This window comes from Notolabrus celidotus, chromosome 4, assembly GCF_009762535.1.
Source record: "Notolabrus celidotus isolate fNotCel1 chromosome 4, fNotCel1.pri, whole genome shotgun sequence".
Taxonomy (NCBI): Eukaryota; Metazoa; Chordata; class Actinopteri; order Labriformes; family Labridae; genus Notolabrus; species Notolabrus celidotus.
In genome coordinates, this window is record NC_048275.1 from 16,285,198 (window position 1) to 16,299,283 (window position 14,086).

Here is a 14,086-nt window from a genome sequence, read left to right on the forward strand (position 1 = left end):
GTCATCGAATAATGATATAACATTATCTTAGTAGATATAAATTAAAAGCATTTATTTAACCTTTCTATCTAGGCTAATATGTGAATACAAACTTTATGCCACCCCAAAAAACAGTGCCCCTGTTTTGCCACTACAGTTAAAAATAGTCTGGTTCTGCCCATATGTGAAGTTCCATGAAATAAGAGGTCTAATTTCAACAAACTTCTTAAGTACTTTGCTGTGCTGTAAGCTATATGTATTAATTGCAAGCAATTCTTAATTTTTTTTTGCTTATAATTCCTAGAAATTAGATGTTGCATCTGGACTTGTTCAGTGAATGTGGCTTATATTAAGTGAAGAGATATTTTGACTATACACTACTATGTTTTCAAAAACAGGATATTTTTCAACATTTGCCTGTCTGACCTGGATTTATCTGCTACCTCACATTATCCTACCTGAGTGTGTGAATGTTAATCCATGAGTACAAGCGCTAACATGTGACCATTAACACTACTGAATGTTAGCATGTAACGTCAGCACCTTCTGACAGCCATGCTTCACGTTGTCTGTGTCTGTCTGGCAGTTTTGCAGTCGCTGACAGTAATCTGTCGACACAGCTTTGTATTGATTTGCAAGTGTAAAGGGTTTGAGAGCATTTATCAGTCCTCTTAGAACAACCACTGCAAGACAGCATGTGAGTGCAATGATGGATTTTCCTCCTCTCTTTGTCCGGTGCAGGATCAGTGAAGCCATGCAAATGATTTACTCGAAGCACCCATGTGCAAATGTAACCACCCTGTCCTCAGCTGTGAGGATAAGAGAATACACCGCTGTGCTAATGAGGCATCTACAGGATGAAATAGCTCTTAAAAGGCCATTATGGTTTGGGTGATGTCATCAATGTAAAGGCTAAATAGCTTCATTAATTTTCCACTTGTTTAATAGCTAACTCCATATTTGACTTGGATATGACCTGTTGCCCTGGAGTCGGAGAGAGCTGCTCAATTCAGCTTTAGGCAAATCATGATGGAGCCGTGCAGGAGGTGGAGGAGGCTGAGGAGGCTGAGGAGGAGAGGAAAGCAAATTTCAAATGCAAATATTTGTTGTGTGGTTGAAAGCATCTCTGGGAGACACTTGGCCAGGTTTGAGGTGTGCTGCACTGGTTTGATCATGGAAGAAAGAGGTTTGAAAATATATTGGTTTCATTTGTGTGTCTTCTGTTTGTTTGTGTTTGTGAATTTGTGAATGTCAGCCTGTTGTAATACACTCTTTAATCCCCACATGGACACTAATCCTCAGATTCTGATCTGACCCATCATCTATTTAGAGAAAAGAGAGCAGACGTTGGGGAAAAAATAAACAAGAGGAAGCTGACATGGTTGAGCCTGAGATTTACTCAGACTCTTTTTACGTCATATTTGTCAAAGTGATGTTAATATAGATGTCTGTGCTGTCCAGTGGTGGACAAAGTACACGACTTCAATACTGGAGTCAAAGTTGAATGAATTTTACTCCAAGTGAAAGTTGCTCGGTCAAATTATTACTTAAATTAAAGAACTGGAGTACTTGCTTTAAAAAAACCTTTAATTTTCAAACTACTTTAAAAAAACAACTCAAACTTTGTATTTTAACAATGCATGAGTGCAGTCAGGAAAACATGGGTGTCCATTCTGCTCCATTAGGTGTTTTTTTGGAATGCATTATTTACATTTTTTGAACTCACATGCTACAGATTTCAAGATTTGTAGTTCCAACATAATAGGATCAATATTAGGAATAACCAACCATAGAATAAAAACAGCTACATTACTACAAGTTTAAAATGTTAATCTGGAATAAAACAAACATTTAGCTTCAGACCTTGACAAGCTTTCTCAGGTTGGACATCACATTTTTGTAGGCCGTCATTAATTTTGTGTAAATAGAACAAAAAATTGATGAAGATACGAATCATTCTTCATTTCAAAAACCTCAAACATGGTCTTAAGATATGGCCATGGTGCTTACATGGAGAATCGTAACCCTTTCTATTGCAGCCACCACTAAATGAACAGCCTGATCTGATTTACATTAACCCTGCTGTCTAGATCAGGGGTGGGGTCGGGACCCCTTGGGGGGGTCGCAAAACACAAATGGGGGATCGTGAGATGTCTTCCAGAATGTTTTTGGTTTTTTTATTATCTAAAAAAAAATACATTTTACCCATTATAGTAAAAAATATTGACAAAAGTAGTAACTAACCTCGAAATAAAACCTTGAAAATAGAAAATGTAATGAGTTTTCTGCCTTTCTTTTTGTCAGATGATTCCTAAGTTTAGTGTTAGTGAACAGTTAATTATCAAAAGCATCAGTAGCAGTAGGTTAATTCATAACGACACAGGAAACACAGCCACATGCTCATAAAGGTAGGCTAATTTCTGCAGACCAGCTAAATGAACATTAAATCACTTTGAGGGACAGTGGGGGGGTCACAAAACTTTGGCACCTCTATTTTGGGGGTCACAGGCTGAAAATTTTAGGAACCCATGGTCTAGATCAGTGGTGTCCAAACTTTTTTCTAAGAGGGCCACATTTGATGTTGTCAGAATCCCTCAGGGCCAGTGGCTCCTACTGAGACTTAGGAATCATAAAGGTTGTATATGAAATCTCTATTTGATAACAATTATATTAAACACTTTCTCAATAAAACAGTAACTAGGTAGTCCTCAGGTCTCTTCAAGCCATGTAAACTGTATCTTCTTCTGGAGGAAAATGGTCGGGCAATGTGGGAAAAATATTGTCTCATTATTTTTCTATGTCAGGATCATGATCTGGATTTCATCACACTTCTTTTTCATGTTGTTTTTAAGACTTTTCTGATCAGCAGACAACATTTTAAGAACTAAATAATTATTTTCCTGCGTTCTGAACAATTTTTATGCACCAAATTTGGCCTTTTCTGCACAATTTCCTAATTTTGATCTTGTCTTGTGTCCTCTTTTGTGTCTTCTGAACTTTAAGTGTTCATCAAGAACATTTTCACATCATGATAAAAACAGTAATTTGAAAACTTGTCAGCTTTAAGAGTTCTTGTGTTTCTTCTTTATTGCCATCTTGCAGAATTCCCAGAGCTTAGGCTTTAGACAGGTAGTCCATATGAAGCTTTTTGAGACGTTTCTGGATCGACTTTAGTTTTGTGTGTGCGCTTGAAAGAAACTGCAAATGTACAGATGATTCAGAGGGTGATTAATTTCTGTGCTATGAATAACACAATTTAAGATGGAAGCTTGGGGCCATAAATAAATGGACCTTGGGCCACGATTGGCCCCCGGGCCGTACTTTGGACACCCCTGGACTAGATCCTTGCCTATGTTGTGCGTTGCTTTGGACTAAAGCCTATGCTAGATGAAATTGTAACATGTCAACATTTTAAATATTTTCCCCTCACCTTCTGAATTTACAGCATCAAAAAAGCATCTAAAGGAGGAAACATTCACTTGTCTTTGTGATTTTAAATAAGGCAAAGTTGCAGTCTTGCAGTGTGTATTTTTGTGTTCTTTTATGTCTGTTTTTTTTTTAAATAAGTTTTGGTCTAAAGATACGATGTAGTCACAAAAGCACAAAACATGAAAGTACTATTTGTTCAATTTTGTGGTCAGGGGAAATATGTGGCACGACGGACGAATAGAAGTAAATTCTAAAGGGGATAACAATAAAACTCAAGTAAAGCAACTGAAACAATAGAAAGATGTAAAACTGACAAGTGAGTCATTTTTTCTCCTCTTTCTTTTTTCAGAGAAAGCTGCACATTTGAGTTTGTACTTCTGTGGAGAACATTTTTCTTCTCTGTGGTATCACCTTCAAACACATCAAAGACTTGTGTGGATCTTTGTTTGGCTGTCTTCTCTCTCTAACACTGAGCTGTTATGTTACATCATTTAGAGCCTCACTCCTGTCTCTCACAGGAAAATAAAGTGTTTTCTCCTTTGTTAGAGCCAACTGTTTCTGCAGTAACACAGCTCGTACGTGTGGTATTGTTATCTAAAAGAAACAAGCTCACATGTAACGTGGCCTGTGTGTGTGTTTCCAGGTTCTTCATGAGCCCCTAATAGACGAGGATCCTGTGTTCATCACCACCTGCACGGAGAGGGAGCTGAGGAAGAGAAAGAAGAGGAAGTTCAGCCTGTGGGTTCGACAGTGCACGTCCACTGGATTCATCTGTCAGGTAGCAGAACACATCATTCAGTTTGTGTATTATTATTATTATCATTAATGAAGGGAGCGTGGCAGATTGAATTAATCACTCAGCAGCTGCCGGTATCTGGAGTCATTGTTGGATCTTTGAGTAAAAAGAATGACTGATGATGGTGCAGTTTTTTCTCTTCAAACCTTTTAGTAGAAGTCTAACATTTGATATCAGAAGTGTAAAAATAAGTCTGTAATCTGCCTAAAGTCAAAAAAGCTTTTAATAAAACATCAGACTTTGATCTTCCCTACTTTCTGAATCTCCTTCAGGTTTTCGATTTCCCCTCATTTTGTATTCAGCAAATACTTGCAGGCTCTACAAAGAAAAAAGAACATTTTATAAGAAATAATCCTAATATTGGTTGGTTTAACACAAAGAGAAAGCAAGGTTGCTTTCAAAGAGGGATCAAATACACCTCGATATGGGAAATGCCATCTAGCATCCCAGACTTTGACTCAGACCTGAGCTCTCACATCAGGCAGGCGAACCTGTTCTGCTTGCTAACAACCTTGGCCTCGATGCAACCTGCCACTCCTGCGTCGTTTGATTATATAACCCTGCCATTTAACTGGGGCCTGGCACTGCAGGAGCAGGGACAGGCAGACCTGTCCAACTCTGACCACTGCAGAGGAAAGAGGATAAGCATTAGAAAGCACGACTACAAGCGGCTGGGATTTTTATTTTGTGTTGTTAAATCTGTGACAGGTGATTTAGGTAGTCTTCTTACTACTGCCCAGTATCTGTGAGACAGGGAACTGAAAGTGAAAGCACAGAAGTGTAAACCAGAACGCGGGTTGTTAAAGTGATTTTCTATTCCTGTATTCTGGTTTACTGATATTGTTCTGGACCTCCATCCCTTCAGCCACCCACACACAGACATTGTTTGCAGTGCCATCGTGAAGAAAGAAGCACCACCACTACTCATTTTCTCATCAAAAGCTTGATAAAAGCTTGAAAAGGCAACAGCAACAATCATACTTTTTTCAAGAGTTGCATGTAAATAGCTGCTTTGTTATTATATTGTATAACTAAGGCCTACAAAGTGTGGTGGATAGGCACAAAGCAGTAAGACACAAGAAACAGGAGTCATTTTTAAAGAAAGGTGAGCTTTTTGGCACCCAAATCAATTACACCAAATTCCCAACCTAAAATTATAAGAACTAGGTCTATGATAGATTCCAACTTAATATAACTCAAATGAATGATACAAAATATAAGGTGTGAACCACCATGATGTTTGTTCAGACCAAGAAGTGCCATCCCCAACAACCAGGTAACTCAAAGACAAAGGAACAATGATTAAAACAACAGAAATATATATATGTATATATATGATATACAATCGAACAGTGTAAAAATGTGCCCGCTTAATAAAAAAAATAAGGTTACTTGCAAGAAAAGTAAAATAATACTAAATCAAACTGCTTTAATTGTGTGACTGACTGCAAATTAAAACAGGTGTTGAAACTAATGTTGGAAAACTAATGAGGTAAGTCCTATCTAATCCAATCCATTTTATTTATACAGTACATTTTAAAAACAGCAAGGTTACCAAACTTCTGCTCAACAAATATAAACAGTAGAAATAAATAATAGTACAATTTAAAATACAGTAAATTAAAAGACAAACAGAGACCAACACAAACTCTCATGCTGCATTAAAAGCCAGGGAGTAAAAATGAGTTTTAAGACGTGATTTAAAAGTATCCAGGGTGGGGCCATTTTAACCTGGGTGGGTAGCTCATTCCGCAGTTTAGGAGCTACCACTGAAAAACCTCGGTCACCCCTCGCCATTTTTCGGCTTTTTGGCACGACGAGACACATCTGATCGGCAGACCTCAGTGCTCTGGAGGGGGCGTAGATGTGTATGAGGTCAGAGATGTACTGAGGTGCCAGACCATTTAGGGATTTAAAAACAAACATTACAATCTTAAAATTAATTCTACAATGGACAGGGAGCCAGTGTGGCTGGGATGATATTACCTTTGTGTGGCTCCATCACAGTGGTTTTATATTGAAGTGAATAGGGCCTTCGTGCTTAAACCAGAAGCTAGAGGTTCAGGAACAAAGCCAAATATAAGAAGTGCATTTAAGCAGATGTACGAAGATGCACCATACGAACAGATTAGAGTCAGAAAAGTGTTTTATTATCCACACTTTATGTTGCTGACTGACTGACAGGCTCCAAAGTGGCTGTGCTGAACACATTTTGACTTATGTCTTGGAAACTCCAGGAATAGCACTCAAAATGGCTAAACCAACATCTCTGATCACTGTCATTCAAAATGAAATAATAATAATAATAATAATAATAATAATAATAATAACAAACATTAATAAACGTTTTATTTATACAAGTGCTTTAAAAGTTTATCGAAGACACTTTACAAGAAAATAAATTATACAAATACAAACAAAACAAACAAAATCAATCAATTATAGGTTAACAGCCTTTGTAAATAGGTGGGTTTTGAGTTCGGATTTGAATTTGGTGAGTGAGGGAGAGAGTCTGAGTTGCTGGGGGAGAGAGTTCGAGAGGGTGGAGGCAGCGACAGAGAAGGCCCAGTCCCCCGAGGTTCGGTGCTTGGGTTTGGTGAGAAGGGTGAGGAGGTTGGAATTGGTGGAACAGAGGTTGTGGGAGGGATTGTATGGCTGCAGAAGGTCGGTGAGGTAGTAGGGAGCTAGGTTATGGAGGGCTTTGTAGGTGATGGGGAGGAATTTTTACTGTATTCGGGAGGTGATGGGAAGCCAATTGAGGTTCTGGAGGACTGGAGTGATGTGGTCTCTGGAGCGGGAGTGAGTGAGGAGGCATGCAGCTGAGTTTTCAATGTATTGTAATTTGTTGAGGAGGGTGTTGGGTGAACCGTAGAGGATGCTATTGCAATAGTCGAGTCTTGAGGTGATGAAGGCGTGGATGAGAGTTTCAGCGGCAGTGAAGGAAAGGGAGGGGCGGAGACGGGCGATGTTTTTGAGGTTGAAGAAAGCAGTTTTTGAAATATTGTCAATGTGTTGTTGAAAATTGAGTGATTGGTCGAAAATGATGCCAAGGTTATGGAAATCTTATAAATAATAGCATTATATGCGGTCATGCTATCACAAACAGATTATATTAATAATAGATGAATAACCATCATTAAAGTATGCTGGCCTTCAGCTTTGAGATCGACCCTCACAATGACAAACTTTGCCAGTCTTTAGGGAAACTGGCGAGGAAGAACAGCCCTACAGTGGCACAACGTTGTATAAATAGGCCCTTTCACTGCAAATAAATATATAAATGTCAGACAGAAGACTGTGCTGCAGACGAAGAGTTTCCATCTTTAGCCTGGAAGCAGTCCAGGATGGCATTAGAGAAGAGACAAGCCATGATCAGAATTTAAATGTGAACGTTTCTTCCTTCTTTCATCCTTGCTTAATTTCAATCACATTAACTGATGAATCAAGCTTTACATCACTTCTCCTGTAATCCGTAATCACCATCTGGAAACAGATTATGCACAAGAAGCATCACGGACTGGTTCTTAAAGAGGTATACAATGATCCCATCCATTTAACATATATAATCATTATCATTCACAGTGACCGTGGCTGTTTGGCAGTCGCTCAGTATTTACCAGTCCCCTGCACACTGCGTGTGCGTCTGCAATCAGATCCCCTCTCTCTCTCTCTCTCTCTCTCTCTCTCTCTCTAAATTAATTGTGTCAGGGGAGAGAGAGAAAAAAATCTAAGAAATAAAACGAGTTAATGGAGCGAATCAATGAGATTCCATTAGCCAGTGCTCCACAAACACACATACACACAACCAAAAACACACACACAGAGGCATAGACTGACCACTTAGTGTAATAGCTGAAGGCTTGACGTAGACGCCGGCTAATCAAGCTAATGCTGCTCAGCTTGTGAGCAACTGCAGCAGTGAGTGCTGCTAGAAGCACACAGTTTGTGTGTGTACATTTCACTTTGTACATATGTGATAATAGCTTTCCAAGGAAGCTGAGCGCTTGTCATTTCTATTGAGACTTTCATCCTGAAGGGCGCCATGTAGCAGTGAGTTGAGCGATAAAGCACAGCTCAGTCGGCCTTGATGCAGATCAGCATACTGTACCTCGACATAGTATTGTAATATTTTAACTACATGGGTGCTCTCAAGAATGCTTCTTTGTAAGATTTGGTTCTTTTCAGGAAGCTTTGAAATGTTAGTGCTCTTCAGAAAGAACAGACTTGGCACTTGCATGTCTCTGAAATTTTGAACTCTGGGTGAACTTTAAATTTTTGGACATTGCATTGACTTTCTTTTGACACAGGCTTCAAGCAGAGGAAATGTACTGTAAAATGAGAGAGAGAGAGGGAATGTCACGCTTCAAAGATCCACGCATTGACTCATACTGGGGATGTTCATGGTTCACACATCTAGACAGAAAATTCAGCTTTTGGACTCCGCAGGTTTTCTAACTCTGCATTTAGCAGATATGGCCTCATTAAATGGAAATATGCTAGATTTAAATGTATCTTGAAGCCTTTAGAATGCTCATTAATCTCAATCGTCTTTCACGATTCTTAATACTGAGATTTCACACTGATTGTCAGAAGATATTACAAAACATTCATTAGAAAGAAGATTTTAAGGGTCTTGAGTTGGGTAGCATATGACCCAGATTTTGAACCTGCTAGATTGGACAGGGGCTTTAAATAGTGGGTTAGGAGAGGTATCACTTATTTTTCTGCCCTCACCTCAAACAATATATTACAGAGTTATGAATACATTTCAGACACATTAGGACTGGAAAAGCAAGACTTCCATAGGTACTTGCAAGCCAGAGACTTTTATAATATAAAATTACAAATCAAAGAGGAGAAGGAATACAATATGATTTCTAAATTTCATGATGTATACCAAAAAAAAACACAATAAAAAGTTGGTCTCAAGAACATATGAAAGTATACAAGCCTCTAAAAATCACTCTACAACATACATTAAACGAAAACGGGAGAAGGAGTCAGAAATACGAATATCAGAAGAGATCTAGTTGGAAATATGTGAGATACAAGCAACCACTGCAAACTCAAGGTCGTTGAGAGAATTCGTCTGGAAGGATGTGGTGAGATTTTTTTAGAACCCCTAAAATAACAGCTCTGCAAACAGGCACACAGAGCCGAGGCTTCTGTTGGAGACAATGTGGTGCATCTATGGCTAATCACTTTCATGTTTTTTGGGCCTGCCCGAAAATCCAGCCTTACTGGAGAGAGGTGGCTACTTAGATAAATAAAATAATAAGGGTGGATTTAGATTTTTCTTTTTTTTTTTAGTCATGGTGTATTTATTGAGTTTTTCCATACAGACAGACAAATACAACAAAGACAGTACAGAAATAATAAAGAGAAAACCTGACAAAATTAAATACAACTGGCTTCCAGTCACTGGACAGCCAAGACAAAATGATATTAGAAAACAAAAAGCAAAATAAAGACAATAACAATTTAAAGGAGAAATATATAAATAAATTACATAAAAATAAATTAAAAAGTGCACCAGATTGCAGAGTTGGTGATTTTTACAGAGCCATACCCCTTTTTATCCGTTAAGCGGCACTGTCAATCGTTCCACATAGGAAATAAAAGGATACCATATTGTATCAAATTTCCCAGTTGATCCCCGTAGTGTGTGTCTTATCTTTTCGATTTTGAGAAAGTACATCACCTCACAAATCCACCTGCTGAAAGTAGGAGGACGGTCACTCTTCCAATTCAAGAGAATGAGACGCCTCGCAAGAAGGGCTGAGTAGGCTATACGACTCAACTGCACTTTAGTCAGAGTGAGTTCCCCCGATTGCACCCCAAAAAGACCCAGAAAAGGACACGGTGTGATAGTTTGACCTATAAGCTCTGAGTATACATCAAATATTGCAGACCAGAATGTTTTGAGGTTTGGACATGACCAAAAGGTATGAATAAGACTGGCTGGAGCTTGTTTGCATCTGTCACATGTAGGGCTAACACCAGGGAAGATTCTGGAAAGCTTGACCTTTGACATATGGAGTCGGTGAACAATTTTAAACTGAATAAGGCCATGCCTCGCACAAATGGAAGTTGAGTGAATTCCTTTAAGTATAGATTTTTCTTTTTTTTACTTTATATCTCGGTAGAATACCAGAAACAGTCCTACAGACAGATAAATACCTATTGAAGATACTTTTGGCAAGTAGCAGGAAAGCAATATCCAGAAAATGATTGCAACTAGGTCCCCCAACAGTGGACCATTGGTGCGGGATCGTTAAAGAAATCTACTGTATGGAGAGACTTACTTTTGTTTTTAGACTTCAGTTGGAGAAATGTATTGAACACTGGGAAAAATTGATTGTGTATGCACTTTGAATAGTATGACATATCATGATGTAAGTGTAAAAGAATATGTTGTTCTTGACTGTAGCACCCATGATGATCCCATGTTCTTTGTTCATTCAAATAAAAATAAAAAAAGAGAGAATATTTTAGTTTCAGCACTTTCATGACCTCCTCTCTATAAAAGACGTAACGTTTCAGTAGCTACTGCAAAGTCTTTGTTCCAACACATTTCTGTGAAACTGCCCACTCAAAAAGGTCTAGACTTCTACAGAAGCCGCTGATTTTTTGACCAAGCAGATAAAAAAATGGTGCTTCAGAGCAAACTGAAAGAAAGTTTTCTGGATCTATATCTCGTTTTTCAAATTGTCCTGTCTGTTTCCTCCCACTCTGCAGATCTCAGTCCATCTGAAGGATGGCCAGGGCACAGACGGTCTCGCCACCTTGAAGAACAAACCTCAGCTCCACAGCCTGGTGGCCAAGCAGCTCTGCCAAAACATCTCTGGCAGGAACACCATCATCTTCACTGGGCCGTCCATCACCAGCCTCGGCCTCTTCACTGAATTCAGCAAACAAGGTGCACAAACAAGTTGTAACAGCAGACATTGTATTTATTAATTTTTCCATGTTACCTGAATGAAACACCTCTCTGTGCTTCAATCGCTCTCCCTCACCTTTGGTCCTCTCGCTTTCATTTCTGCTCCGGAGTACAGATTGTAAATTCTGTCCTTGTCTCATCCTCTTCCCTTTGCATATTTTATTTGTGCATTTATTTTTAATCATGTTGTGAAGATAGCATCCTCAGGCTTATCAGCACAGAGAGGATGACAGTCTGTTGCATTTCACCTTCAAATGAGACTTCGCTGATTTACATTATGCTCCAAGAAAAATATGTTTTTCTTACAAGAAAAACAAGTTTGAATGTGTGGGAATGTGAAAAACACATATATGCATTTCAAGGATTCAAGGAAACTTTATTTGTCATTGAAATAAAATCTTGGTTCACCTCAAACTTCCTCAAATTAAACAGCAATAAAACTGAACTTCTTCTAATTGGCACAAAATCTACATTAAACAAACTCCATAACTTCTCTATTCCCATCGACAACTCGCCCCTCTTCCCCTCCCCTCAGGTGTCATCCTAGACAGCACCCTCTCCTTAATCTCCCATATCAACCACGTCACCCGGTCCGCCTACTTCCACCTCCACAATATTAACCGTCTCACTCTCAGTCCTTCACTCACTCCCCACTCCACCGCCATTCTTGTTCACAGCCTCGTCACCTCCCGTTTGGACTATTGCAACTCCCTTCTGTTTGGCCTCCCCCACAAAACCCTCCATAAACTTCAACTGGTTCAAAATTCAGCCGCCCGTATCATCACACGCACCTCCTCCATCCACCACATCACACCCATCCTGCAACAGCTCCACTGGCTCCCCATCACACACCGGATCAACTACAAAATACTTCTCCTCACCTTCAAATCCATACACAACCTCGCCCCTCCATATCTCTCTGACCTCCTCCATACTGCCACACCCACCCGCACCCTCAGATCCTCCTCCTCCATCCACCTTACTGTCCCCCCTGCTCGCCTTGTTACCATGGGGAGCAGAGCCTTCAGCCGCTCTGCTCCTCAGCTCTGGAACTCTCTCCCACCTGACCTCCGTAACACTGACTCACTGCCACTTTTTAAATCTAACTCAAAACCCATCTGTTTAAACTGGCTTACTCCATCTGACCACAACTCCACTGTCCATTCACTAAAAACTTTTTAAATTGTATTTTATTTACTGTTTGCTATTTAAACTCTGTTTGTTTTTAATGTTGTAAGGTGACCTTGAGTGCCAAGAAAGGCGCCTATAAATAAAATGCATTATTATTATTATTATTATTATTATTATTATTATTGTTATTATTATTATTATTATTATTATTATTATTATTCTGACCAAGTGAACATGAATGAACGAAATGCAGGACTCAGGTGTCGGTGGAATAAATACATAAGTACTCATATTTTTCTTCTAACGTAAACCAGTTAACTGCATCTAAATGCGCCTGGCAAGGAGCGACTCATCCACTTTTCTTGAAAATTACTCAGACAGGATACAAAATGTTGGACATAATGAGTTCTGACACTTTTCCTAATTTCAGGTGTATTTGCACATTAAAGCTGGGGTTGGTAGTCAGATTTAGACACACTTTTTGGAGGAGCTCTGAGCGGAAGGGGGGAGGGGTTCGACAGAGTCCTGAGGAAATACTACATTCAAACTCATGCTAGTTTCCCGTGAACACCAACCCTAGCTTTAAAGGACACAGCTCATTTACTGGATCATGTTTCAAAATGTTGTAATTCATGTCTAAAGACTTCAAGAGATAAAAAAAAGTCAAGCACTTTTTTGAAAAATGTGAAATTACATCTTGAAATGTGTTCTTCTTTTGAGATAAAAATCATTTTGAGGGTTGAATACAACAAACTTTTTTATTTTGTTTGTGTTGATTCAGCATCATCAACCCCTAACTGTCCCTCTAGATTTGACTGCTGCACTGTAAATCCAGTAAAAAGTGTTCAGCATTGTCACAGCTCAAAAATCAATAGTTAAAGTGGACACTCGAGTGGACACCTAAATGAAGCACCATTTAATATCTGACAACAAAAACCTTTTAGACCAAAGTGGTTTAGCCTTTAATAGCCAACTACTACCCCAAATTCTTAAAAAGCTGTTGCAAAAAAAGGATAAAAATCTATGATGAAACTCTGTATCTGGGTGATATATCATTCGGAAATTGGAACATTAATGACAAAAAAACTACTTGGGATACTCTTGACGGCAAGTAAAAAAGCCAGAACAAGAAAATGGTTAAAAATAGAACCACCCACATTTGACGAATGGATTAATTTTGTGCACAAGATTTACATTATGGAAAAACTGTCATTTTCCCTCAGAGTGCAACATGGAAAGTTTTACCGGATTTGGACAAAATGGACTGAGTATGTGAAACCGCTAAGATCTGATTTCAAACAGCTCCCCTGTTTATATGTTATTGCAATAGAATGACTTAAGAACAAAAAACCTTGGAAAGGCAACATGGACAAAAAACAGTAGGACTATGTACAATCCCATTTCCAAATTCCCAGGGAAGGGGGTGACTATGTGATGGAAAATATTTGAAGCGGACTAAAGAAAGACTGTGATACCAAGGTGTTAAATGCCAAAGAAATTGTATTGTAGTCTGAGCCATTCCAAATAAAAATAAAAATATTAAATAATAAAAAATAAAGAATATCTATGATGCAAGTTTCCACAGAGCTCCAATTTTCATCCCAAGTCATCCTTAATTATAAAAGCTTAATCCTTTCGTCAGAGTTACATTATTTGGAATAATTCCACACAATATCGTCCAGTGTTATCATGTCATAAAAGATTAACAATGAGTGAAAGGCAGAGAGCAAAAGTTCAACGAAACAAATCAGGTCAATCCATTGATATCATCTTCACAACTCTTTAGCTGTCAGTCCTCACAAAAGCTCTTT

The 14,086-nt window shown here is 38.7% G+C and overlaps 1 protein-coding gene across 1 annotated transcript in view; it reads left to right on the forward strand.

The window, feature by feature from the left end:
- The window catches only part of pgbd5 (piggyBac transposable element derived 5), a 31,017-nt gene that overhangs the window by 10,889 nt on the left and 6,042 nt on the right, over positions 1–14,086 (forward strand). Inside the window, exons 3-4 of the mRNA XM_034682654.1 lie at positions 4,052–4,186; positions 10,943–11,123. Of these exons, the coding sequence (XP_034538545.1) occupies positions 4,052–4,186; positions 10,943–11,123 (316 nt within the window). The remainder of the gene's footprint in view (positions 1–4,051; positions 4,187–10,942; positions 11,124–14,086) is intronic.